This window comes from Orbicella franksi, chromosome 9 (assembly GCF_964199315.1).
Source record: "Orbicella franksi chromosome 9, jaOrbFran1.1, whole genome shotgun sequence".
Classification (NCBI taxonomy): Eukaryota; Metazoa; Cnidaria; class Anthozoa; order Scleractinia; family Merulinidae; genus Orbicella; species Orbicella franksi.
In genome coordinates, this window is record NC_138153.1 from 3,514,805 (window position 1) to 3,537,741 (window position 22,937).

The following is a 22,937-nucleotide window of genomic DNA, read 5'->3' on the forward strand; positions in this document are numbered from 1 at the left end:
CCACAAAATAAGGTCATTTTAATTAGGCACACTATCATTCATGTCCGAAAAATAATAGTCTTTCTTTTGGGGTGCTGAACTTCTTAATGAACCTCTTAATATTTTCCTGAAGTTTCAAGAGCTACTACTCGTTGCAAAGGCGGTGCTAAAGATGTCCAGTACAATGAGTAAAATAAGTAATTCTTGAAAAAAACCAACAGAGTGGACACCACACACGTTCATTTACCTCCAGTTTACAACATAAATGAACAATTGTTATAGTGTAGGAATACAAGACCATAGCTGGAAACATTTCACCCAGAATAACAATAGAGGCTAGTCTAGCTGAGTGGCTGATCTGACAAATTGAAGGAAAAAACTGGAGTCGATATAAATTGAGAAATAATGACAACACACAAGGCTACAGGGAAAACAATAAAAAAGAAATGAAACTATTGTTTAAATGAAATTAAATGGGGATATTCCAAATTAAAAAGAGACAAAGAAGACAAAAAGATGCAATATAAATGTATGATTAATGCAACTTTGTATTTAATTTCTATTTAAAGAAACGCATCCCAAATCAACATATAATTACTCCTTGCAAAACCATTGTAAACCAGTTATATTTCTGTACCCGTGTTGTCATAGCCTTAGAAACCGACTTGCTGATTTGCAAGTTGTTCAGGCCATATAGACCTTCTTAGCATGGACGATTTGTTTTCCATTGCAGACCACGTGATATTATCTTTCAAGAGTGGTTCTTTTATCCTTCAAAAAAATATTCCTGCATACACACGACTATTTGAAAATTTGAAAGCACGAATTTTCAAGAGTATCATCACATGGTCTGAAATGGAGCAACAAACCGCTTACACGAACAAAGTCTATTAAAACCATTTAGTGAATAGACACAATAATTTTCGTTACCTATATCCCTTCGCCTGGTCTTGGAGCTCACAACTTTGGCGCCAAAATAAATGGCGTTGTCATCCAGATTCAGGATTCTCATTTTTCCTGGAGACTTGTTCCAGGCGCGATGACGTCCTTGATCCAGGATAAGGGTGGCGTGGTTACCCTGCCGCATGACTGTCACGTGATGCCATTTCTCATCATCCACTTGCGCCCAGTCTAGGCTCACCACCCCGGCTCCGCTGCCGAAATCGAAGCGTAACTGCAGGTGACCGTTCACAATCTGGAGCGAGAAAGGTGGTGTTAAAATAAAAGAAACGGCCGTGGTTTCCTTTTATACAGTAACGTCAGGTGATTTAACTGTCTGTTAAAATCAGTAAGCATGGAACAAACCTCCAGGATGCTGTAGTCATACTGTCCTGCGGCGAACACTAGTGTTCCTTGGGGTTCGGCGGTCCTGAGAGCGAGGCTAATGGAGCGGGAGGGCTCATTAAATGATTCTTTTAATCGATAACGGATGTACGAATCACCACCGAATGTCATGGCTTTGTTACCTGATAAACAAGAAAACATCAGACAAGTCTGTTAATCTCTAGCTTACCTCCTTTACCTACTCGTTGTCATCTACTCTTCAGGGAATGTGGTTTTTACTAAAGACAGGTTTCCTAAAATAACTACACTGCTTGATATTAAGGGTTTTTTTCACTGGCGTATAAGCATAAGCACTCAGTAAGAGTACTGGAAGGCTGTAAGATGCTGATAATTAGCGTCTTTTGTTACGAAAGTCCGCGTATATTGCTTATGCTTATGCGCTAGCCTGGTGAAAACCAGCCTTTAGTATTTCGACTCGGACAAAGTTGGTTTTGATTGTCTGGTTGGACTTCAAGCGAAACAAAACACCTCTTTCGCTTGATCACACAGTTATTTGCATTCATGTGATTGATTAGGCACGATTATATGAAGTGCTTTCAAACAAACTTTACTGAAAAGTAAAGACGTGAAAAAGTTAACCTCCATAAAACAAAAGTAAAATATGAATCGTGGGAAGAAGAGTGTACTACATACCTGTGATACATAACCTGTCCTCACAGCCCTGCTTCTCTAAAACGCATTTAGATGAATCCACGCACTTGCACTGAAATCCTTGCGAAAAGTCTGTGCATTTGTAACCAGCCGGGCAGGGATTGGTCGCGCATTTTCCACCAGTACTTGCACAGCCTAGAACAGAGCGGAGCGTGATTAATACAACGAAACATACGGAGAAATTGACATACCCAGTCTCACGCATCAATACGGCCACACAAAACGTTTTTGTAAATAAATTAAATAAATCACTTTATTTAAGTGTCGAAGTGTTTAGCACGGCTGTACTAATTGTTGACACTGAAATAAGCAAACAAATATTGTAAATTAAACAGAAACTTGCTAAAAATCCCAACTGGCGGGAGACTGACCAGTTGGCTATTTACAAAGCGTGGAGGAGTTGAATCGGGGACCACCAAAGACAAATCCATCTAATGACAGGGAGAAGGATTTGAACCCGCGACCTCCGGATTACAAATCCAGCGTCCCAACCACTGGGCCACGCCACCTACACAAATATGTCTGAAGAGATTGAACATACGGTGAGAAAAGCTTCAAAACGTTGTCGCTAACAGTATCAATAAGCATGTAATCAGACGCTGTTAAACACTGGTCATCTGAAACGTACAAGGGGAGCCATGGGAACAAAAAAACTCGAGCAAGTGTTTTCTACCATCTAGGTCTTGTGTTTGATTCTTGTACAAGCTATTGCCCACCTAAAAATCAGGTGGAACCTAGAGGTGAGAAAAAAATTTCATGCCCCAGATAATTTCCTAACCCGCCCCCCACTCTCAAAACAATGGCCTCTCCCTGACAAAAAGTTTCACGTAGTGTAAATACCGCGCGTTACTTACAACAGGCACGGTCACAGACAAACGAGTCCTTCAGTGTTCGCTTACCTATGTCACGGTCACACATGCAAGCGTGACTCCTAGAATGCTCGTATGATATGAACGTGGTCCGTTCAGACATGATCCGTATTTGCTTGTTCTGTGGTTTGAAGACTGTCTGGCATTCATAATTTTCCGGGCAGTGCATCAGATGGCACTGGCTCACTCCAATGTACCCCACCTTCACTCCTACTTTTCTTTGAAAGTCACCGCGGGACGAGTTCAGCTTGTGTGAGACGTGCTGGGACGCAAAGAAGCCCTATCGAAAAAAAGGCGCCAAATGAGTTGCTGGTAGCTATAATGGCTAACGCAGCAGTCGACTGTGAACAAATTGAACAGGGAAACAAGAGTGGTTTTCGGGAAATAATTCTCGTATTTCCGATGAATCTTCGATTTTCACTGAACAACCACTGAAATAAGACTTAAGCTTTCCTATGGAAGGCCGAGTAAATAGGAACCTACCTTGACACGCTTCATGACCGCAAATACAACATCCAAACTGCTTTCTGAGGACTGAAGGCTCCATATATGGACATTAACAGCGGGAACATTCAGGAGCACTCCCAGGTAATCTCGGAAAATTGCCAGGTTATTTTCAACGAAAGTTCCAGGCCCTAGATCCGACAGACGGAGGGTGAGAGAGTGAGTCAAGATGTCTTCAGTAATATCAGACACGAGAATTTCCACTGGAGCGTACGTGAAGTACTTTCCATCGGTGACGCTGACATTTAGCCGGTAGATTTGGCTTGGGACGTTTGAAAAAGCACTTATAACTCCATCCGTTGTTATGGTGAAAGGGCTACCTGCACGAGGCGCAACAATTGAATAACTGAGAAGGTCCCCATCACTATCGCTCCCTTTGACGCTCCCAATGACACCCCCATTGAATTGTGAGCTGTACAACTTGAGGTACACGGTCAGCGGTTCAACGGCAGGAGGATGCGTAACGCCTTCCACGACTAAGATAGTAACAGTCTTGTCAGTGTATTTTGGTGGTTCGCCGCTGTCGAAGACGCGGATCTTAAATTTGTGTTCACCGTCTCTATGATCCAAAGGACCAACCTTTGTTATAATTCCATTCTTCTGGAGTCTAAACTTCGTCTCGTCTCCTTGTATTCTCCTGAAAGTAAATGGACCTCCGTTACCATGCCCATCTCGGTCGTGCGGCCGTAAGAAGATGACAGTCTTCCCCACTGGCGCTGTCTCGCTTATGGACACCGTGAAGTTAGTGTTGCTAAACTCCGGCGGGTTATCATTCAAGTCGTTGATGGTCACGTGAACTTTGGTTTCAGAGGACAGCGGCGGTACACCTTGATCTTGAGCCCGTACTGTCATGGAATACTTGGACACTGCTTCGTGGTCCACAAGCCCATCAACGGTGATGATTCCACTCAGAGGGTCGACTTTAAACTTGCCAGCCTCGTTACCCTTCACAATTGAATACTGAATGTCCCGGTTAGGACCGCTGTCCAGGTCAGTGGCGAAAACTTGGAGAACGAACGTGTCCAAAGGAGAGTTTTCATCCACTTTGGCGGTGTACAGGTCCCATCCAAACTTGGGAGCGTGGTCATTAGCATCAGTCACTATCACCTTCAATGACGCGGTTGTCGTGAGAACTGGTGGACCAACATCACTGGCTTGAATTGCCAACGAATAGGTCTTCCTTGTCTCGAAATCAAGGTTGCTTTGTAGGGTAACAACTCCAGTTTTCTTGTCAATCTTGAACATGTCTGAATCTGGGCCTTGTAGGATCTCGTAGGAGATCTCTTCTTGTGCAGCCTCCCTGCTGATGGCGATCATAGTTGTTATATTCGCTCCAATAGCAGCATCTTCGCTGACATTTGCCTTGAAACTAGAGTCCGTGAACTCCGGTGGCACGTCGTTTATGTTCAAGACCTGAATCACAACAGCGCATGAGCCAGATTTGGAGGGAACGCCCGCGTCCTTAGCCTGCACAGTCAGCATATACGTCGCCTGGTCTTCTCTGTTTAGGGCCTTTTTCAGGGATATTACACCGGTTTCAGATTCAATACTAAATGTATTGCCTATTGTGTCCAACAAAGAATAAGAGATCTTTCTGTTCTTTCCAATGTCGACATCATCTGCTTTGACTTGAAGCAACACCTTGTTAATTCGCGCGTCCTCGTACACAGACGTCCTGTACTCTAACTGCGTGAAAAACGGCGCGTTGTCGTTGATGTCTTCCAGCAGGACTGTGACATTGCTGAAACACGCCTGTCCTCCGCGGTCTTCCGCTGACACCATGAAGTTAAACATATCTTGAGCCTCGCGGTCTAATGACGTCGCCGTTACTAGGCGTCCTAACGAGAGAATGATTGCAATAAGGAAGCTTTACAATAGTACCTCTGTGTTTTCAGTAGTTAACTTAAAAAAGCGCAGAGGAACGAATACGTGTACTTGTAGCCAAAGTTAATCATTGTGTTCAAGAAACGGATAAGCTACTCTTTTTAGATGAAGAAAGGGAATCTGGACAAGGAGTAAGATTTTAACGAAGACCAATGCTAATTACACCTATCAGGTCAATCTAACAGGACACAAGACAAACAAACAGTTAGAAAGAAGAGCAAAAGATGGAAAACGGAACGTGGCAAACTCTGGGCCAAACCTGTGCTCTGTGAACTATGTATGTAATCACGCTAAGAAATTAGTTTATTAACTTAATTAGAATACCGAAAATCAGTCACCTATTTTATTGACACTGCGAAATGTAACGTAGCCATAGGACAATGCAGCACATAGCACGAGGTGGCGTGACAGCGTGACTTACCTGTTCCATTCTCAATAGTGAAGACTCCTATTCCCTGACCAAACACGGAGTATCTCAACTTTCCATCATCGTCAGCGTCTGGATCAGTGGCCTCGACAACAAGCACTTCGGTACCAGGTGCCACGTCCTCGCTAAGATGAACAATGGTGATGGACTGGGTACAAACTGGAGGATTGTCATTGGCATCTAGTACTGTGATGTTCAAAGTGGCGAAGCTGGTGTACAGACCGTCAGACGCACTCACGTTCAGCTTATACGACGATACAGTCTCGCGATCTAGCGAAGTGTGCACAAAAACTTTGCCCGTTTTTTGCTCGATTGCAAACTTAGTTTGAGGATCACCAGACATGATAAAGAAGTATATGTCAGAGTCCAAGTCTTGATCCCTCGCCAACAGTGTGCCAACTTCTTGTCCTATCAAGGCGTCTTCACGAACGAAAAACTCAAAGATTTCCTGGGAAAACTTCGGTGGAGAATCGTTCACATCCAGCACGGTCACGTGAACAGCGGTATGACCCGACAGCTGAGTGACCTCGCCTCTATCAGTGGCGCGGACGCTCAGGACAAGGAAGTCCGAGAGTTCGCGATTGAGTGGCGCCGCTGTTGTAATCCAACCAGTATGTTTGTCAATAGCAAAGAACATGGATTCTCTCCTGTTGACGTGTGTGAAATCGTACAGAATCTGCCCATTGTTTGCGTCGTCTAAATCCTCGGCAAACACTCTCAGAACTTTGGATCCAACCTTGATATTCTCAGGTAAACTAACCCTGTATGGGTTGGCCACGAAATGCGGCTTGTTATCATTTACATCTGTGACTGACACGATAACCACAGTGCGCGCGACTTGAGAGATGGCAGAAGCATTGGCCTCGATGACAAGAACGTATCTCTTCAAAGTCTCGTAATCCAAAGAAGATTTCAGTGTGATCTGACCGCTAGCGTCAATAATAAACTTCTCTCCCCGCGACGAGGGTGAATTTCCAGGAATAATCTTTAAACCGACGTGCGGACGAGCGCTGCCTGGAAACGAGGTGCGCACTGTTGCCACCACAGAGTTGACGTTGGCGTCTTCAGGTACACTGACTCGATACTCCGCCTTTTCAAACTGCAAAATCTTCGCGTTCTTGCTAAGAACGTTAACAGAAACAGACACCATGTTCCGAAGCTGTGGATTGCCGCCGTCCTTCACCAGGACATGGAACATGTAGGTCTTCTCTTCAGGCTGCTGAGTTATTTTGATAAACCCTGAGTCTGCCTCGATTTCAAACACCGGCGGGGTCTGATGGCCAAGAATGACGTAAGTCAGCACACTGTTACTTCCGGTGTCTGCATCGTTCGCTGACGTCATTAGGATATCAGTGCCGACTGGGGTTGCACGCTGAACAGTTACCTCGTATCGCGGGAGCTCGAACTTTGGTTGGTTGTCGTTCTCGTCTAAGATTTGAACCTGTTGACAAAGTGAGAGACGTTTTAATAAACAACTTAGCGATAACGACATGCTTTGCGCAACCTTCAATTGCTAAGTCAGTTTTGGAAATGCCCTTCGACAACAACAGGAATTGCTTCCTTACAGGAGCTACGCCACGGATTGCGCATCCTGAAAAGTTTAGCCCAAATTTCGTCGTAAGTTTGTCATTTGTAATCAATGTCAGTCTTCTCCATCTTTATCCATCCTTGTTCGTTTATGGTTTATTATTATCTCTTAAGTCCTTTTCTATCTGAGTAAATTACTTTTCAGATTTCCCTCAACTTAAAGGTAATCTTGTACGTGGCCAAAATAACTCAAAATGACGTGACTGAGCTCTTTTAAGACAATAGCAAACTGAGCTTAAAAAAAAAGAATTCAAGGATAAGTGGTTTTAGAAATAGCATTATAAGGCAAGTATAGCATACCTCCACTGTACAGAATCCAAACCTTCCACCTCCGTCAGTGGCCCGGATAGGAACAGACGTGAAGGCGTGGGACGAGTTTTCGCGATCAAAGGTGAGCCTGCTGTATATCATCCCTGTTTCAGCGTCCACGCTGAACTTTGTCGCGGCCTCGAGATCGTCAACAGAATATCGCACACGCGCGAAGTTACCAGAGTCTTTATCAGTAGCGGTAACCATGGTGACAAACGTGCCAGGAGGGTAATTCTCGTAGAAATTTACAGTGTATATCTGTTGATCAAACACTGGGCTGTGATCATTGGTGTCTCCGATCACGACCCGAACGCTGGTCCGCGCAATCGATTTACCATCGGTGACTTCAACACCAAGGTCATAAACCTTGCCTCGTTCAATGCCAGCTTGTCTGGAGATGGTCAGAACGCCTGATCTGGGATCCAAGTCAAAGTATTCCTTACCTTGTCCAGAGCTGATCGAATAACGCAATTTTCTGACGTCATTTTCATCTGGGTCAGTGGCTACGACACGCGTGACGAAGAACCCAGGCCCTGCACTGCCAGATATGGACGCGGCGTAGCTGTCTTGTTCAAACTGGGGCGGATTATCATTAGCGTCTACGACCACAATGCGCACGTGTGCCTCGCCAGTCAGCGGTGGACTCCCACCATCGGTCACGATGACTTTCAGTTCGTGCACCACATTTGTCTCGTAATCCAGTTCCTTGGCGACTGAAATCTCACTTTTATCCTGACTGATAATGAAGAACTCGCTAGTTTTGCTGATGTTGTAGTTCGTGTTCAAGTTCTCCAGTCGGTACGTCATCGCCTTGTTAACTCCCGAGTCTCCATCAAAAGCTTTTACGGAGATGACCGACGTGCCAATCGGAACAGCTTCGGAGATCACCGCCAGGTAAAGTGATTGGTTGAATACTGGCGCAATATCATTGACATCTGTGACGTCAATATCGACGTATATTTCTTCGTAAGATGTCGTCTTTGCGTCAGTTGCGCGGACAAGAAGTTGGTAACTAGTTTGAGTCTCGTAGTCAAGACGAGATTCCACCGTCAAGACCCCTGGTAAGATTAAAAAAAAAAACAAATTAAAAGGTTTGAAAATATTGCTTGATATGATGGGCTGTTAACCAGGAAAGAACACTACCGGGCATTTTCTGATCTTCATCGCCGCGTTTGCCACAGATTTCATGTTTTTGGCTTCAAGTTTAACTGGCTGATAATATTTATGCGGGCCATGGTCGTCTCACTAACAGCTTAAGTTTAAGTTTTAGGCCAGTCATCAGAGCATTTACCTGTTTTCAAATCGATGGCGAACTGATTCAGAGGATCCCCTTGCACGATTGTATAAAATATGTCAGCGCCTCCCGGACTCCTAGCTTGTACTCGACTGACTTCCTGTCCAACTTTGACATCCTCCCGCAGTACTCTACCATAGGACAACTGGTCAAATATCGGAGTCTCTTTATCCACCACTTTGATCTTCACAATCGCTTTAGTGCTCAATCGCACCAGGCCTCTGTCGTGCGCTTCGATTTCAAGGGTAAAGACCTTGGGAACGACTACGTAATCCAACAGTCTCGCGACTCTGATTTTTCCGGTGGTATGCTCCAATCTGAAGAGCCCGTCACCACCCGCCTTGAGTAAATATCTGCATGAGAAAAGAAAGCACAAAGCAAATAAGTATATTAGCAAACGAAGTGGATACTGTTTGTTCAAAATATTCTTCATAGAAACCAAATATGCGCTAAGAAGCAAAATGTATAAATAGTCAAAAGTTTCAAAAGCATAGTACATGTAGATATTAAAATAGTACAAAAAAAAAATCGAAGTAATATTAGCTGGCAATTAGTCAAAGTTCTTATTTCTTGCGCGACGTTAGCCGTAATGGAGGATTCACGCAATTATCTTCGACTCTTTTCAAAACCCACTCTGTAAGTTACCTTAAGCCTCTTTCTCAAAGCGAGTCGTCTTGGTACCCATCCTTTCATGTGAAAATGAGATTTCATTCACATGAAAATTACACTCATTTTCATATGAATGGTTGAGTACCAGGCCTCGCTTGGATAGATAGGCTTAGGGCAACTCGGAAATGGGCTATTGCTGGCATAAGGCAAATAAAGACATGTGGTAGTTGTTGTTAAATAAGGCCCGGAATTAGTCCTAGCCATGTTTACATAGACTCGTTTAAGCGTCACATCAGAGCGCGTAAATAAACACTTATACCAAATCACATACTTGATTTCGCCATTGTTGCTGATGTCATCATCATGTGCCTCGACCTTTCCGACAGTGGCCCCGACGTCTACGCTTTTCTTCACGACGAAGAAGTAGGACTCCTCGGTGAACTTCGGCGCATTGTCATTCACGTCATCAACTTCTACTAGCACCACGCTCTGAGCAACTCTCGGCATCGGTTTTCCACTGTCCTTAGCTTGTACGACGATTTCATATCGATCTACAGTCTCACGGTCAAATTCTCTGCCAGACAAGGTAGATACAATACCCGTGCTTTCGGAAATGACGAAGAAATCCGACGGAGTAACGATTGAGTAGGTAATGGTCTCCCCGATTGAATAACCGACTGCACGAACTTCAGCGATGTCGCTTGCTGAGCTGACTCCTTCCAGAACAGAGGTGTTGTATCTGGCCTGACTGAACTTCAAGTCGCTGACAGGCAGAGGCTTACAGTCGATGTCGACAGTGGCTTGATCTGTGAAGTTACCGTCGGAAACAGAAACCGTAAGGTAATATACAGCTTCGTGTAGGAGAGACGCGTTCTTCACGGTTATAACACCAAGTGTTGGAGAAATATCGAACATCTGAGACACAGGTGCGGAGACAGATTGTGAAACGATAGAATAAGTTAGATTTGTGAGAGGCAAGGTATCTCCATCAGTCGCGCTGATTCTGACGACCTCAGTGCCCGGGAAAGTTGGCAAGTACAAAATCGCAGAGAAGACAGGATAAACAAACACAGGTGGGAGGTCGTTCACGTCCTCTACAAAAACTTCAACATCAGTGAAAGCAGCAAGGCTCGGTTCTCCATCGTCAGAAACTTTGACTTTGAACTTGTAGAAGGATGTTGATTCGAAATCCAACGCCTGCAAATTAAGAAAAGAAAAGTGTATGGATGTTCAATAACGGTCGCGTCAGAGATCTAACCAAAACGCAGTGGCTGTACGATAAATTCTGCAACTGCCTACAAGGAATACAGTAAAAAACCAACGTATAACAACCTAGGTTTTTTCAAGTTAGGCTCCACAGGTTCCTATATAAATGATGTTTACTATGAAATTAGCTACCTAGGCTCTTAATCAGGTTCTTAATTTTTGTTTAAAAAAACAACTTGTGCTCATGGATGTGGCCTTTATATTACAGCATTGTGGTGTTAAAACACTGCCACAGTTCTCGCTAGTTTTTGTTACCTGTTGTTTTATCGCATGTGATAAACTGTATTATATTTGAAAAAACTCGTGTTTTGAAAATAAGAAGCTGTATTGCGATTTTAGCCTAGAATGGTTCTTATGTGACCGGTGCTTAACAAGGAGATTTTAGGGAGATTTTAGGGAGATTTTAGGGAGATTTTAGGGAGATTTTAAGGAGATTTTAAGCTCTTACACGCTGGTTTTTACTGTATGCTCTTTACCTCCGTTGTGAGTAATGCCCCAGTTTGAGAATCGATCGTAAACGCCGTACATCCAACAACCTCGAACATCAAATCACTGTTGCTGACGTCAGCGTCGCTGGCGTGAATGACAAGTGCCTTGCCATCTCCACCAATCACGGTCGAGTCTTCTGGCAAACCTTCCTTCACGCGACCCACGTGCAGTGCCTGGGTAAATGTTGGTGCATGATCATTTTCGTTGATTATCTTGACAATTAGCTGGGTCTGTCCTTCTCCATCACTGCTGATCCCTCGAATGTGAAGCTTGCATTCGCTCAGCTCTTCGGCATCAAAGGGTTTCTGAAAACAGGGAACAAAAAATGAAATAAAATCACTTTGGTTTGGTACTGAAAAGGATGGCAATTATAATTTGTGGAGTGAGAAATTTGGGTAAAAAATCGTCTAATAATAGTTTTATCCAAGAGGGTGGAGTTTTCTCTTCTCCCCCACCCCTCCCCTCCTTCGCTGTCCTTTGCTAATTGCATATCGCAAAACCTTTCTATTGAATGTCTCTCAGCTTTTAGCAGACAGTAGGTAGGTAAAGCCAAGTAACCCTTATCTCCGGTAATTCTGTAGCATGAAGTGACTAGGAGTATTTTTACTCCCCCCTGGATGGGATGCTAGTTCATCGCAGGGCTACTCCCAGCTTTAAGTTTATCAGAACCTATTTATACACCTGGGTGGAGAGAGGCACTGTGAGAGTTAAGTGTCTTGCCCAAGAACACAACACAATGTCCCTGGCCAGGACTCGAACCCGGATCATCCAATGCGGATTCGAGCGCACCAACCATGAGGCCACTGTGCCTCCACACTTGGCAGACAGTATGCCGTGTTAATTTGTGACAAAGAAACCGAAATATAATTTTCTCCTTTATTCACAGTGTGTGATTCCTGCACGTCTCTTTTGGGTGGATGCAGATGAAAAAAAAAGAAAAGAAAAGGTCAAATATCTTAATACCTTCTTGAAACAGGCCTGCAACAGGGAAAATAATTCACCCTCATCTTATTACAGTGTTTGGAGCATTTGAAGTTAAGAAAAAGTGAATGTAAAATGCCTTTTGCCTTCAGCAATTTACTTCTGAAGACATTTGAAAATCGAATGCGTGTATAGTCCTGCGGTTAATCCGCAAACTGCCCCTTATTCAATAAACTAGCACTGATTACTCAACAACAGAAAAGTACGTGTCATTGTGTTCCTCTGTATCATCACCAGCCCGCCCACCAAAAAAAAATACAGAAACATAGTCGAAAGCGATGACGGAAAAATGATGCAAGTGATAAGACAGCTTTGTACACAAATTTCTAACCATAATATGGCATAACAGGCTCTCAAAAATTAACTGAAACAAACATTTATGCAATCTCTAGGTATAATTCCATTTAAGCAGATTAACAAACGCAAAAATCCATATCAAAGTGCAACAAAATTCACAACGACCAAACGGAAACCTTCATGCGGAACGCAAGGTTTCCCTGGTCACGCGATGACGAAAATGTGTCTTACAGTGGCAAGAAAACTATGGATAGTCATTTTTCAAAGACGTTCTCTCCATTGCTCGAAATTGATTGCTATTTCGACACAAGAAACTCGGAATATATCCTCGACGCTTCTTGATCGCCATGCGTGACGTTTCGCGTGGAATTAATGAACTTTGACAATGAAAGAGGTAGTTGATAGGGCGCACAAAACTGTGATTCACAGCCATTTATTTGCCACAGTAAAAGTGCCAAACGTTTAACGCTTCCTTGGTGGGCAGCAAAAATAACACTATAGGAATAACACACAATGTTGTCTTAGAAAACCTTCATTAAACGCGCTACGAATGAATGGATCACAGAAATGCAGGATTATAACTTCTTTGGCACCGGATTGCTAACAATTTATCACGGAATTGACGAGATCACGCGACGCAGATCCAACAGACTGTGAAATACCTGAAATAAGAGAATTTCCGGAAAATAACGGAGGCTTTTTTTGCCAAACTTTTGAAAGTTTTTCTACCATCAAAACAGCACTCAGAGAAGACCAGACAAATATTCGATTTGCACAGAATTCGTATCCAACTTAATCTTTTCATTACTCACAAATCCTCGCTAACGACAACAACTTTCTGCTGTGTATAATTATAATCCCACTTAATCTTGAGGGTTTCGCGTCTCGTTTGAAGTTTAATAACTCTATGAAGTCGAGTTTTGACAAAACAATCCCATTAACTATTATAAAATACTAAAAAGGAGATCTGTAGAGAGCAACGTGTCATCTGTTTAGCAGCTAAAATCAAGGCAAGTCCTGTTTGGGCACAGCACGAACAAACACGTGTAATAGAAAAGGCTTGAAGTCATTGTACAAAAGCAATTTCCAAATATTTCAGTTAAGAGTGTCTGTCGTTTGTAAACACATTTCTTCTTTACAAAAATAAGCAAACAGCTTAGGCAGAATTAACTAACTATTTTTAATTTCGGCTCTAAAAGAATTAGTTTAAGATCACATTACCTCTTGAATTTCATCCCTTCCACCTGGAGAGAGAGCACGTTTGGGCGCATAGATCTCAAGTATGCCGCTCAATTTCTGCGTCGTTTTTCAAAGGGTTAAAAAAACTACTGGAGCAAGCCCAGCACACAAATCACTTCTCACAGGATGTGCAAATCATTATATGAACAATTCTTCATCAAGGAATAAGAGTTCACCTTTCTAGAGCGAGCATACTTTTTGATAAATGAAGTACAAAAAATATGTGGTAAAAATAGTCACAATTATTAACAATTGCATTGTAGTTAAGTGATTACATGTCTTTAATGCCTCAAGGAAAATTACTGACTTTTCATTGGAATATGTTATCACTTATTGACAGTCCAAATTCGCCGAATAATTTTGGAAATGTACATGACGTCTTCTTGAAAGGTACTTTTTTCACAGAGATGTAAGGCTAACCATATTTGGTGATGTTCATTCCAAAAATAGGAATTATTGTATGATTGACGTCACAGATGCGAAAGTGAGAGAGTGTCAGAGTGAATCTGGACTCTGGACTTAATGCGAACGCAGAAACGAAGGAACTAAGAAATGTCAAAACTCTTGTAAATACTGCGAAATTTTTGCCCTGAAAAAACGAAACCAGTTTGGTAATCTCTGAAGTGCGCTATTCAACTTCACGTTTTACGGTGTCACGCCCAAGAAAACCATTGAACTGCACTTGTCATCAGAGCGTCATAAGAAACTTGTAAACAATTGAATGGCTTCCACACGAATTTCCACTAAAATTTCTACAATTTTTTTTTTTTTGAATAAACAACTAATCAAACAGTTTCCCGCCCCAACTTCCGCGAGAAAAATACAGAAACTATAAAGTACTGTAACATCCTTTCTTGTGTTTTGAACAGTTTGGTAATGCTCCCAGCATGATAGAAATACCTCCAGATTTTATTGCAAAGCTTTGATTTTATAAATAGCAAGGGTGAATTCTAACCTTGTTCGTCACCAATCCAGATTTTCTGTTGACATGAAAATCCTTCCAACAGGCATTATCCTGTGGAATAAGCTCATAAGAAGCCATAGTGCCATTGAACACAACGTTGATAATGGCATGACCAGGACGAATATTTTCTACAATCGAAGCTTGGTACAACGGACGTCCAAACATAACTGGCTTCTTTATCCCTCTCACCAAAATCTATAAGGAATTTAAAGGAGAAAAAATTAAGTTTAGAAAAACATTACGTAACACTACAAAATCGTACTAATTTTAAACTGAAAAATTCAGCCAAACGTTTTTAGTTAATCCTTTATTTCTTAGGAGATATCGCTTTCCCCTTAAAAGATTAGTTCTGATCAGTTCTGAGTGATGGGGATTAAAAATCAAACTGCTACATTCAACAAAACGGATATTAGAAAATCCTGCTGATTTGTTTTCAAACGCTCAGAACTACACGAAGTTAAATGGCAGTACTTATAATATTAGTTAGGAGAATTTATAACTTGAGCTTTGTCATAAGAAAGCAGTTACATGTAGGGGAGAGGAACCTCTTCCAAACATCAAACTTCCTTAGAATCTCACACTTACTGGCCAGTGGACTAAAATTGGTGAAATTACAGTTTTCATTGTCATAAGCTCCTAATCAAAGAACTGATCATATTACTCCACCAGTAATAGGGCACTAATGTCGCTAATGTCTCTGTTACCAAACTGTTGCTCAGAACTGAGAAGGTCAGGTAAGGTAGAGTGGCCCATCAGTCTGGCACTTATCCCTGGTTTCAGGAGCATTAAGGGACTAGGGAGTATTTCTACCACCACAGCATTAAATTTGCCGCTACCCATTTATACACCTGTATGGAGAGAGGCAATGTGAGAGTAAATTGTCTTGCCCAAGAACACAAGACAATGTCTCTGGCCAGGGCTCAAACCTGGACAGCCTGAGCCGGAGGCAAACACACTAACCATGAGGCAGCCGCACCTTCAGTGAGAAGGACTGATATTAAATAACTTTACATCAATAACTTATTCTGGATCAGTAGCATCAGCATCACTCAAAAGGATTGTTGGCTTACCTGTACTTCAGTTTCTGCAGTCTCAGCTGGGGTTCCGCTGTCTGACACCTGCACTTGAAGATAATACTTTTTAATGCTGCTGCTTAATTTTGCGGCCACTTGAATAACCCCAGAATTCTGATCAATATAGAATGCATCATTTGTGTTACCGCCCTTCATGGAAAACTTCAGTACAGCATTTGTACCATCATCACCATCTACAGCAAACACTTTAAGGATGGATGTGCCTAGAGAAGCATCAACATGGACTTCAGCCTTAAACTCCGATCTCAGGAAGACTGGTTTGTGGTCATTGACGTCATCAACAGCAATTACGATAGAAAAGAGACTTTCTCTCTTGGGTTCCCCCTGGTCTGTGGCTTTGATTATCAGGGTATGCTCCTTCATATCTTCATGGTCCAAAGCCTTGATAGTCTTTATTCTGCCTGTGGAACTTTGTATCTTGAACAGTGATCGGGATTTCTGTTTCACTGAACCAACAATGGCATAGTTTACTGCTCCATTGACGCCCTCGTCTGGATCAATTGCTGTAAACAATATTGAGATCAAAATTTAACTCTCTGTACTATCTTTTATAAATTGTTTTGTATCCACCTTAGGAAAATTTGGTTATTAGTTCTAATGACTAAATGACTCAAATTTGTTACAGAAAGAATTTTTAAAAAAGAATGCTTACTTTTTTGCTGGTGTTTAAAATTGTTTGTAAGACATTAAGTCAAATGTGACACCCTCGGTGGCTTAATTTGTTTACCAAGATACAATGTAGCAGACAAGTCTGGTTTTCAGGAGAGTGCTGACTTCAAATGATAACATCCATCTACAACCTTGGTCAGAACAAAGTACGAAATGAAACCACTTCTCCACCTAATCTATCATGAACTGGTGCTAAACCCAAAATGTGCAATTTTTCCATCACTGAAATGGGGGGAGGGGTGGTCTTAATTTTTCACTTAAATTGTCCAAGAGTACCATCTCAGTCAGAAGAAAATAAAAAATAAAACGACACCTCCCTTCTAATCTATGATGAACTGGCACTAAACCCAAAATGTGCAATCTAAAATGGGGGGAGGGGTGGTCTTAATTCTTCACTTAAATTGTCCAAGATTGTAGCTATTTCCCATTATTAATATTGAAACAGTCATCAACTCTTTTACTGAACCAAATTTTGAGCATCAGTTCGGACCATTCACATTCCTGTGCATTCTTGAATGTCAGCTTTGAGAATTTCGATTTGCATCAACACAATAAATAAATGTGTAGTTGATGATTTCCTCTTTTGTCCTAATTTACCTACTTGACAATGTAAGTATTGTAGGGAGAAATAACATGCTAATCAACCTTACCTTGAACTTTGGTCAGTAAAGTCCCAGGCTTAGCATCCTCAGAGATATGGGCTTGGTACTCTGTCATGACAGGCTGTGGTGAATTGTCATTCACATCCAGGATATTTATAATCAAAGTTGCCTCGTCAACATTGTAATCATCAGACACCTGGATGGTCAGGATAAAGGAACTCACTTCCTCACGATCAAGCTTTCCGACAAGTGTAACCTCACCCAAATCACTATCGATTTGGAATTTGTTCCCAGTGTTTCCCGCACTGATGGAATAAGTCAGAACATCACCATCATCAAGGTCAAATGCAGAAACTACTACAACAGTTGTTCCAACAGCAGCATCTTCTTCAAGGGACTCTTTGTAACTTTTCTTATCAAACTCTGGTGGGTTTGATGTTGGGTAATTCTTTGCTTCACAATCCAAACTAACGTACACTGAAACAGACCTCTGAAGAGTTCCACCATCAGTAACATTGACTTCAAAATCTATATAATCTCCTTCTACCCAGGCCTGCCTTGTAGAGATTACACCAGTTTTAGGGTTTATCGTGACTTTTCCAGCATTATTTTCTGTTAACAGCTGGATTCCATAAATAAGTTCTGCATTGGTGCCAATGTCATTGTCCATTGCTACTACTCTAAAGATTTCAATAGGAGTTAAGGAGGCACTCTGCTCCTTGACAACAGCAAAATAACTGGTTTTCAAAAATATAGGATCATTGTCATTTGCATCTGTAACTGTGACCGGAAAAGTGATGCTCGCAGTCTGTGGTGGAGTGCTCCCATCAGACACAGTAACTGTTAGTTCATAGAAGTCTTGCTCTTCTCGATCAAGAGCCGCAGTGGTTATAATGAGGCCAGTCTTTACATCAATAGCAAACTTGCCAGCTTCATTTCCCTGTGTAATTGAGTACATCAAGCTAGAATCATCAGAACTTGGATTGTGAGCTTGGATGGTAACTACAGTCTCCCCTTGTTTAGCATTTTCTTTAACTGAAGGGTAATAAACAGGAGGATTAAAGTAGGGAGGGTCATCATTAGCTGCCAGTACCTTGATCAACATTGGAACATTTGTGTGCAGTGGATACATCTCGCCATCTTTAGCCTGAACATGAAGCCAGTAGTGATCACCTTCTTCACGACGGAGGACTTGAGTGGTTGTGATGACAGCAGTTTCAGGATCTACTCTAAACTTGTCAACACCTGTTCCATCAATGATTGCATACTTTATATACCATGAGTCGCCATCTGATGCTTTCAAACGCATAACAGTGGTCATCGCCGGTTGGTTCTCATACACAGTGGCTTCCAGAAGGTCTCCTCCACTAAACTTGGGTGCAACATTATTCTCATTTACATCAAGAATGGTAATGATTACATTCGCATATGATGTAAGAACTGGCGTTCCTTTGTCGCTGATCTTAACAGTCAAGTTGTAAACATCTTGCTGTTCATAGTCAACTCGACGACGCAATCGTATAACACCACTTCCAGGATCGATCTTGAATTTCTTCGGGCTTCCCACCAAGGAAAATTCAATTTCTCCACCTAAACCTGTATCTGGATCTTCAGCAGAAACTGCTGCTACAACGCTTTCGACTGGAATGTCTTCTGGAATGGACACATTAAAACTCTTTGGGACAATAGCAGGTGCATTATCGTTAATGTCAATCAGATTTAGAAAGACTTTGGCAGATGTGATCTTCTGTGATGTTTTGGAGTTATCAAATGCTTGCACCTCAATGAGATATTTTGGACGATCTTCATAATCAAGAGCTGACGCTACTGAGAGTCGACCTGATTTGGAGTCTATCCTGAATTTACCACCAAAGTCATTCACAAGTTGATAGCGAACTCTTCCATTATCACCGTCATCCAAGTCTGTTGCCTTCAAGAGCACAACAGTTTGACCAATTGTAATGTTTTCAGGTAAAGTAACCTCATATGAGTCATTCTCGAAGATTGGCGCATTGTCATTGACATCCAAAACATTGATATGGACTATTGTAAAGGCTGTTTTTGTGACTGGAGATCCACAGTCAGAGGCAGTTATGTTCAAAGTGTAATTTGTAATTTTTTCTCTGTCCAATAATGATCCAATACAAAGCTCTCCGCTGTACATATCTATTTTGAACGAACTTCCACTATTACCACTGACTATGGCGTACAAAACCATTCCATTAAAGCCTTGATCTTTATCATTAGCAGAGAGTTTTGTGATTGCGGATCCAATAGCCACATCTTCACTGATATCAATTGCAGGCTTGTGCGGCACAAATTCTGGAGAGTTAGTATTAGCTGGTTTAGGCAGTGCTTTATCATTAGAGGCTTGGGAAGGTTTAAATTCTCCTCGTTCCTTTATCTGTTCCACAGCCTTTGCATGCTCTGCACTAACCTGACATTGTGCTTTGACATAATCGGAAAATCCAGCAGCAGCTTGTTTTGAAACAACTTTGATCTCAAGTCTTACTGCTGCATCGTTTGTTGGGTCAGTCACCAGGATGTAAAGAATAAACTCCTGCCTACCACCTTCAAGAGATTTGTCAGTCTTTAACACTCCACTTGTGGGATCTATCTTAAATGTTTGATCTTCATTTCCAGCTGTTTGTATGGAATAGCCAAGTGGAGCAGTTGCTGCCACATCAACGTCCACAGCTGTCAGAGTAGCTAAAATAGTTCCAGCAGGTGCATTTTCATTAACTTGTATTTTGCAAATGGAGTATTCAAACACAGGCTCATTATCATTGAAGACTTTGATATGGATGTGTACATAGGTTTCAGATTCCCTTCGGAATGGTTTTCCAAAGTCTGATGCACGCACCCTTAAAGTAATGTGCTCTTGGAGCCCTGAATCTCTGTCAAGTGTGGTCAGCGCAGTAATTTCTCCAGTCTCAGAATCAATAGCAAAAGGGACTGATTCTGTGTTTATGATTGTGTACTGGATCTGCCCGTTCTGGCCAGAGTCTTGGTCATTTGCTGTCAATTCTAGTAATTTTGTCCCGGGTGTCAAGTCTTCATAAATCTCTATGGAGTAAGAAGGCTGGTCGAACACTGGGTCGTAATCATTAGCATCCTCAATATCGACTGAAACTTTCACACTTGCCATCTTTCTGCCAACAGCTGCAGCATCAAAAGATCGCACTTCAAATTCCAGCCGAGGTTTTGTTTCATAGTCCAGGTATTTATTCGTAATTATCAAACCTGTGTTATGGTCAATCATTAATTTGTCACTGTCCACTCCTGATAAAGTGTAATAAACCCTGCCATTCTCACCAGAGTCCCCATCTACTGCAAACACGCGCATCACAGAAGAGTGAGGGGGCGCCAGTTCGGAAATCGTGGCTGTGTATGCGCTCTGATTAAATGCTGGTATCATGTCGTTGACATCCTCAATCAAAACATGGAACGAAACCGTGCCATTCCGCGGCGGGACACCTTTATCAAAGGCCGTCAAAACCACATCAAAACCGTTGGGAGCTTTCTCGCGATCCAGTGGTTTTATTACCTCGATTAGGTACTCGTCGAGCGCATCCTGTGAGCGCTTTACTCGAAAGTTACTATTTTCATTCCCTGATGTAATCCGGACCTTGTTGATTTCGCCGCTGTTTGCGTTATCTTGATCGGAAACTTGAATTACGGCGATACGCATACCCGTCTTTCCTTCAGTAATCTTTTCAAGCTGTGACTTAACTTTGATCTCCGGCGAAAACCTGTTTACAGGTCGCACTGTAACGGTAATATTGTGGTTTTTAGCCGAGGCCGGTTTTGAAGGCCACAAGGCACGATCCTTCGCGATCACGAGCAATTCGTATCTTCTCCTTTTCTTGCCGGCCAACGTCCGCGCTACAGTCACTACTCCAGACTCAGGGTCTATAGCAAAGAAAGACGATTTTTCGCTGAAGAAAAAATAGAGCCATCCATTCGGGCCAGTGTCGGCATCTGTGGCAACCACTTGGGCGATGGATGTGTGTAAAGGAATGTCCTCTTCTATCGTGACATGTTGAAAAGAGCGAGAAAATATGGGTCTGTTGTCATTCAAGTCCGTAACGCTCACATTTAGCTCAGTTGTGTCCAAAACTGCTAAAGTCCTTGGATCCTGAGCCTCAACAGTTAGCAGATAATTTCCTCCTCGTACGCTTTCACGATTGAGTCTTTTATTGGTTTTAATATCCATGAACACGAAATCCTTCGCTGATTTGACTCGCCTCGCGCTCACTGTGAATGTCTCGCCTTCGTTCCCCTTGGTTATCATAAATTGAACCTCGCTTTCTTCCTCGTGGGCATAAACACCCATTTTTAAGTCGCATTTAACTCGCGTCCCTAAATGAGTTGTTTCGGGAATAGTTGCTTGATATATTCCTCCACTTGTGAATTTTATGTCTTTCTTGTTAGGCGAGCGATATTCCAGTGAATACGTGGGAACAACGTCCACGACTGCCGAATTAGGACGTCCCTGCCGCCCTCGATCGTCGCCAAAACTTCGGAAAGTTTGTGTGTTGTTGTTCGGAATTTCTTTGAGAGTTCCATGACAAACTTTCACAGAACCGCAAAATAAAATGAGCAATGCCACAAGTCCTGAGAGAAACTTCATTCTGTGCTCAATCCACGTGCTCTTTACCTGGGCAAGAAGAAGCGGTAGAGAAAACATTAGCGAGGAATGATAACAGGTAGAAATCAATTAGTCGTTCGTGATTTGTTTAGCCGGGAAATGTCCTTACCGATTAATGGTCAATTCATCCAACAACTTCATCTCAGATAGGTTAAATTGTAAAGTAATAAATCGAAGGAATGCGACACATTTGAAAAGGTAAGGACAGCGACCCAGGCATGCCCTTCATCCGTTCTAGAAATCCAACTGTATGTCTGGTGTGATGAATGACCAGAAAGAAATTGATGAAGTCCCCCGGGAATTAAAATTACACTACAGGGCGTCCAACGGACAGGAAATGTGACAACCTAATTGACACCGTCTCCATAGTGACAGATCATTGCAATGCTAATTCAGGAAGGAATTTAGAGTCTTTTATTAGCTATCGTCAATGTTCTCGAAAGGTCGCATTATTAAAATTCTCTCCAACATCGCCACGGTTTTAATTGAGTGCAATTGAACACCATCTGCCCCAGACAATAATTTGTACCATGTTTGCTTTTCATACCGAGTAAATGGCGCAAATCTACAACCGGGTTCGCACGAATTCTTTTAAGTGGCTCCAATAACTTTATGGAGTGTCAACAAATGTCTTCTGTGGTTTCCTCTGCTAGCGTGACATTACGGAGTTGTTGTTATCTTCAGCCAATTATCTTCGGAAGATCAACCCCCCAAAGAAAGAAATATGTCAGCACTTGACCACAGTCTCCAAAGGCAAACAAAGGAAAAACAATGAAAGTTTGCTCGAGGAATCAAACTGCCGCGGATTAAACCGCAAAAATTTCTCTTCTCGTGACAAGAAAGGGCATTATGCAAGTAAATCACTCGTGAACAATTGGACGTATTACTCATATTCAAACGAACAAAAAGATTGACTGATAACTAAAGCCAGTTGAATCCAGCTCTTGAAATTCTGCCCACTCACGCAAGAACGGAATAAATATTCATCACACGTTTCACAACTGAGTCATTCTTAAGAGTGAACTGAACTTTCTGTGTGAATTTACAACTCTCTGTCGTATTCGCACTGAAAAGAAACAAACACTGACAACATTGCCTGTATGTACATCAGGGCTGTTTAAACTTAAACCAGCAACTGCTGAAAAAGCCGTAAGAGGAAAAATAACTTTTGTTTGTACCTCTTGAAACACTGTGTATATCAGAAAGTACAACTATTCTAAACTACTCA

At 42.2% G+C, this 22,937-nt stretch overlaps 1 protein-coding gene across 4 annotated transcripts in view; it reads right to left on the minus strand.

Moving 5' to 3' along the window:
- LOC145497691 (protocadherin Fat 1-like) overlaps positions 1-22,937 on the minus strand; it is a 38,311-nt gene that overhangs the window by 3,681 nt on the left and 11,693 nt on the right. For 3 of the 4 annotated variants that reach the window (XM_081477519.1, XM_081477521.1, XM_081477522.1), the window contains exons 2-14: positions 17,107-21,718; positions 15,764-16,290; positions 14,685-14,888; positions 11,200-11,517; positions 9,789-10,654; positions 8,846-9,201; positions 7,546-8,612; positions 5,653-7,099; positions 3,327-5,185; positions 2,874-3,123; positions 1,957-2,109; positions 1,285-1,445; positions 910-1,174 (exon numbers count right to left, since the gene is read on the minus strand). In XM_081477519.1, the coding sequence (XP_081333645.1) occupies positions 910-1,174; positions 1,285-1,445; positions 1,957-2,109; positions 2,874-3,123; positions 3,327-5,185; positions 5,653-7,099; positions 7,546-8,612; positions 8,846-9,201; positions 9,789-10,654; positions 11,200-11,517; positions 14,685-14,888; positions 15,764-16,290; positions 17,107-21,691 (12,058 nt within the window). In that variant the 5' untranslated portion in view covers positions 21,692-21,718. Of the gene's footprint in view, positions 1-909; positions 1,175-1,284; positions 1,446-1,956; positions 2,110-2,873; positions 3,124-3,326; positions 5,186-5,652; positions 7,100-7,545; positions 8,613-8,845; positions 9,202-9,788; positions 10,655-11,199; positions 11,518-14,684; positions 14,889-15,763; positions 16,291-17,106; positions 21,719-21,818; positions 22,917-22,937 lie in introns of those variants that run through there. The other variant, XM_081477520.1, reaches the window with a different exon arrangement.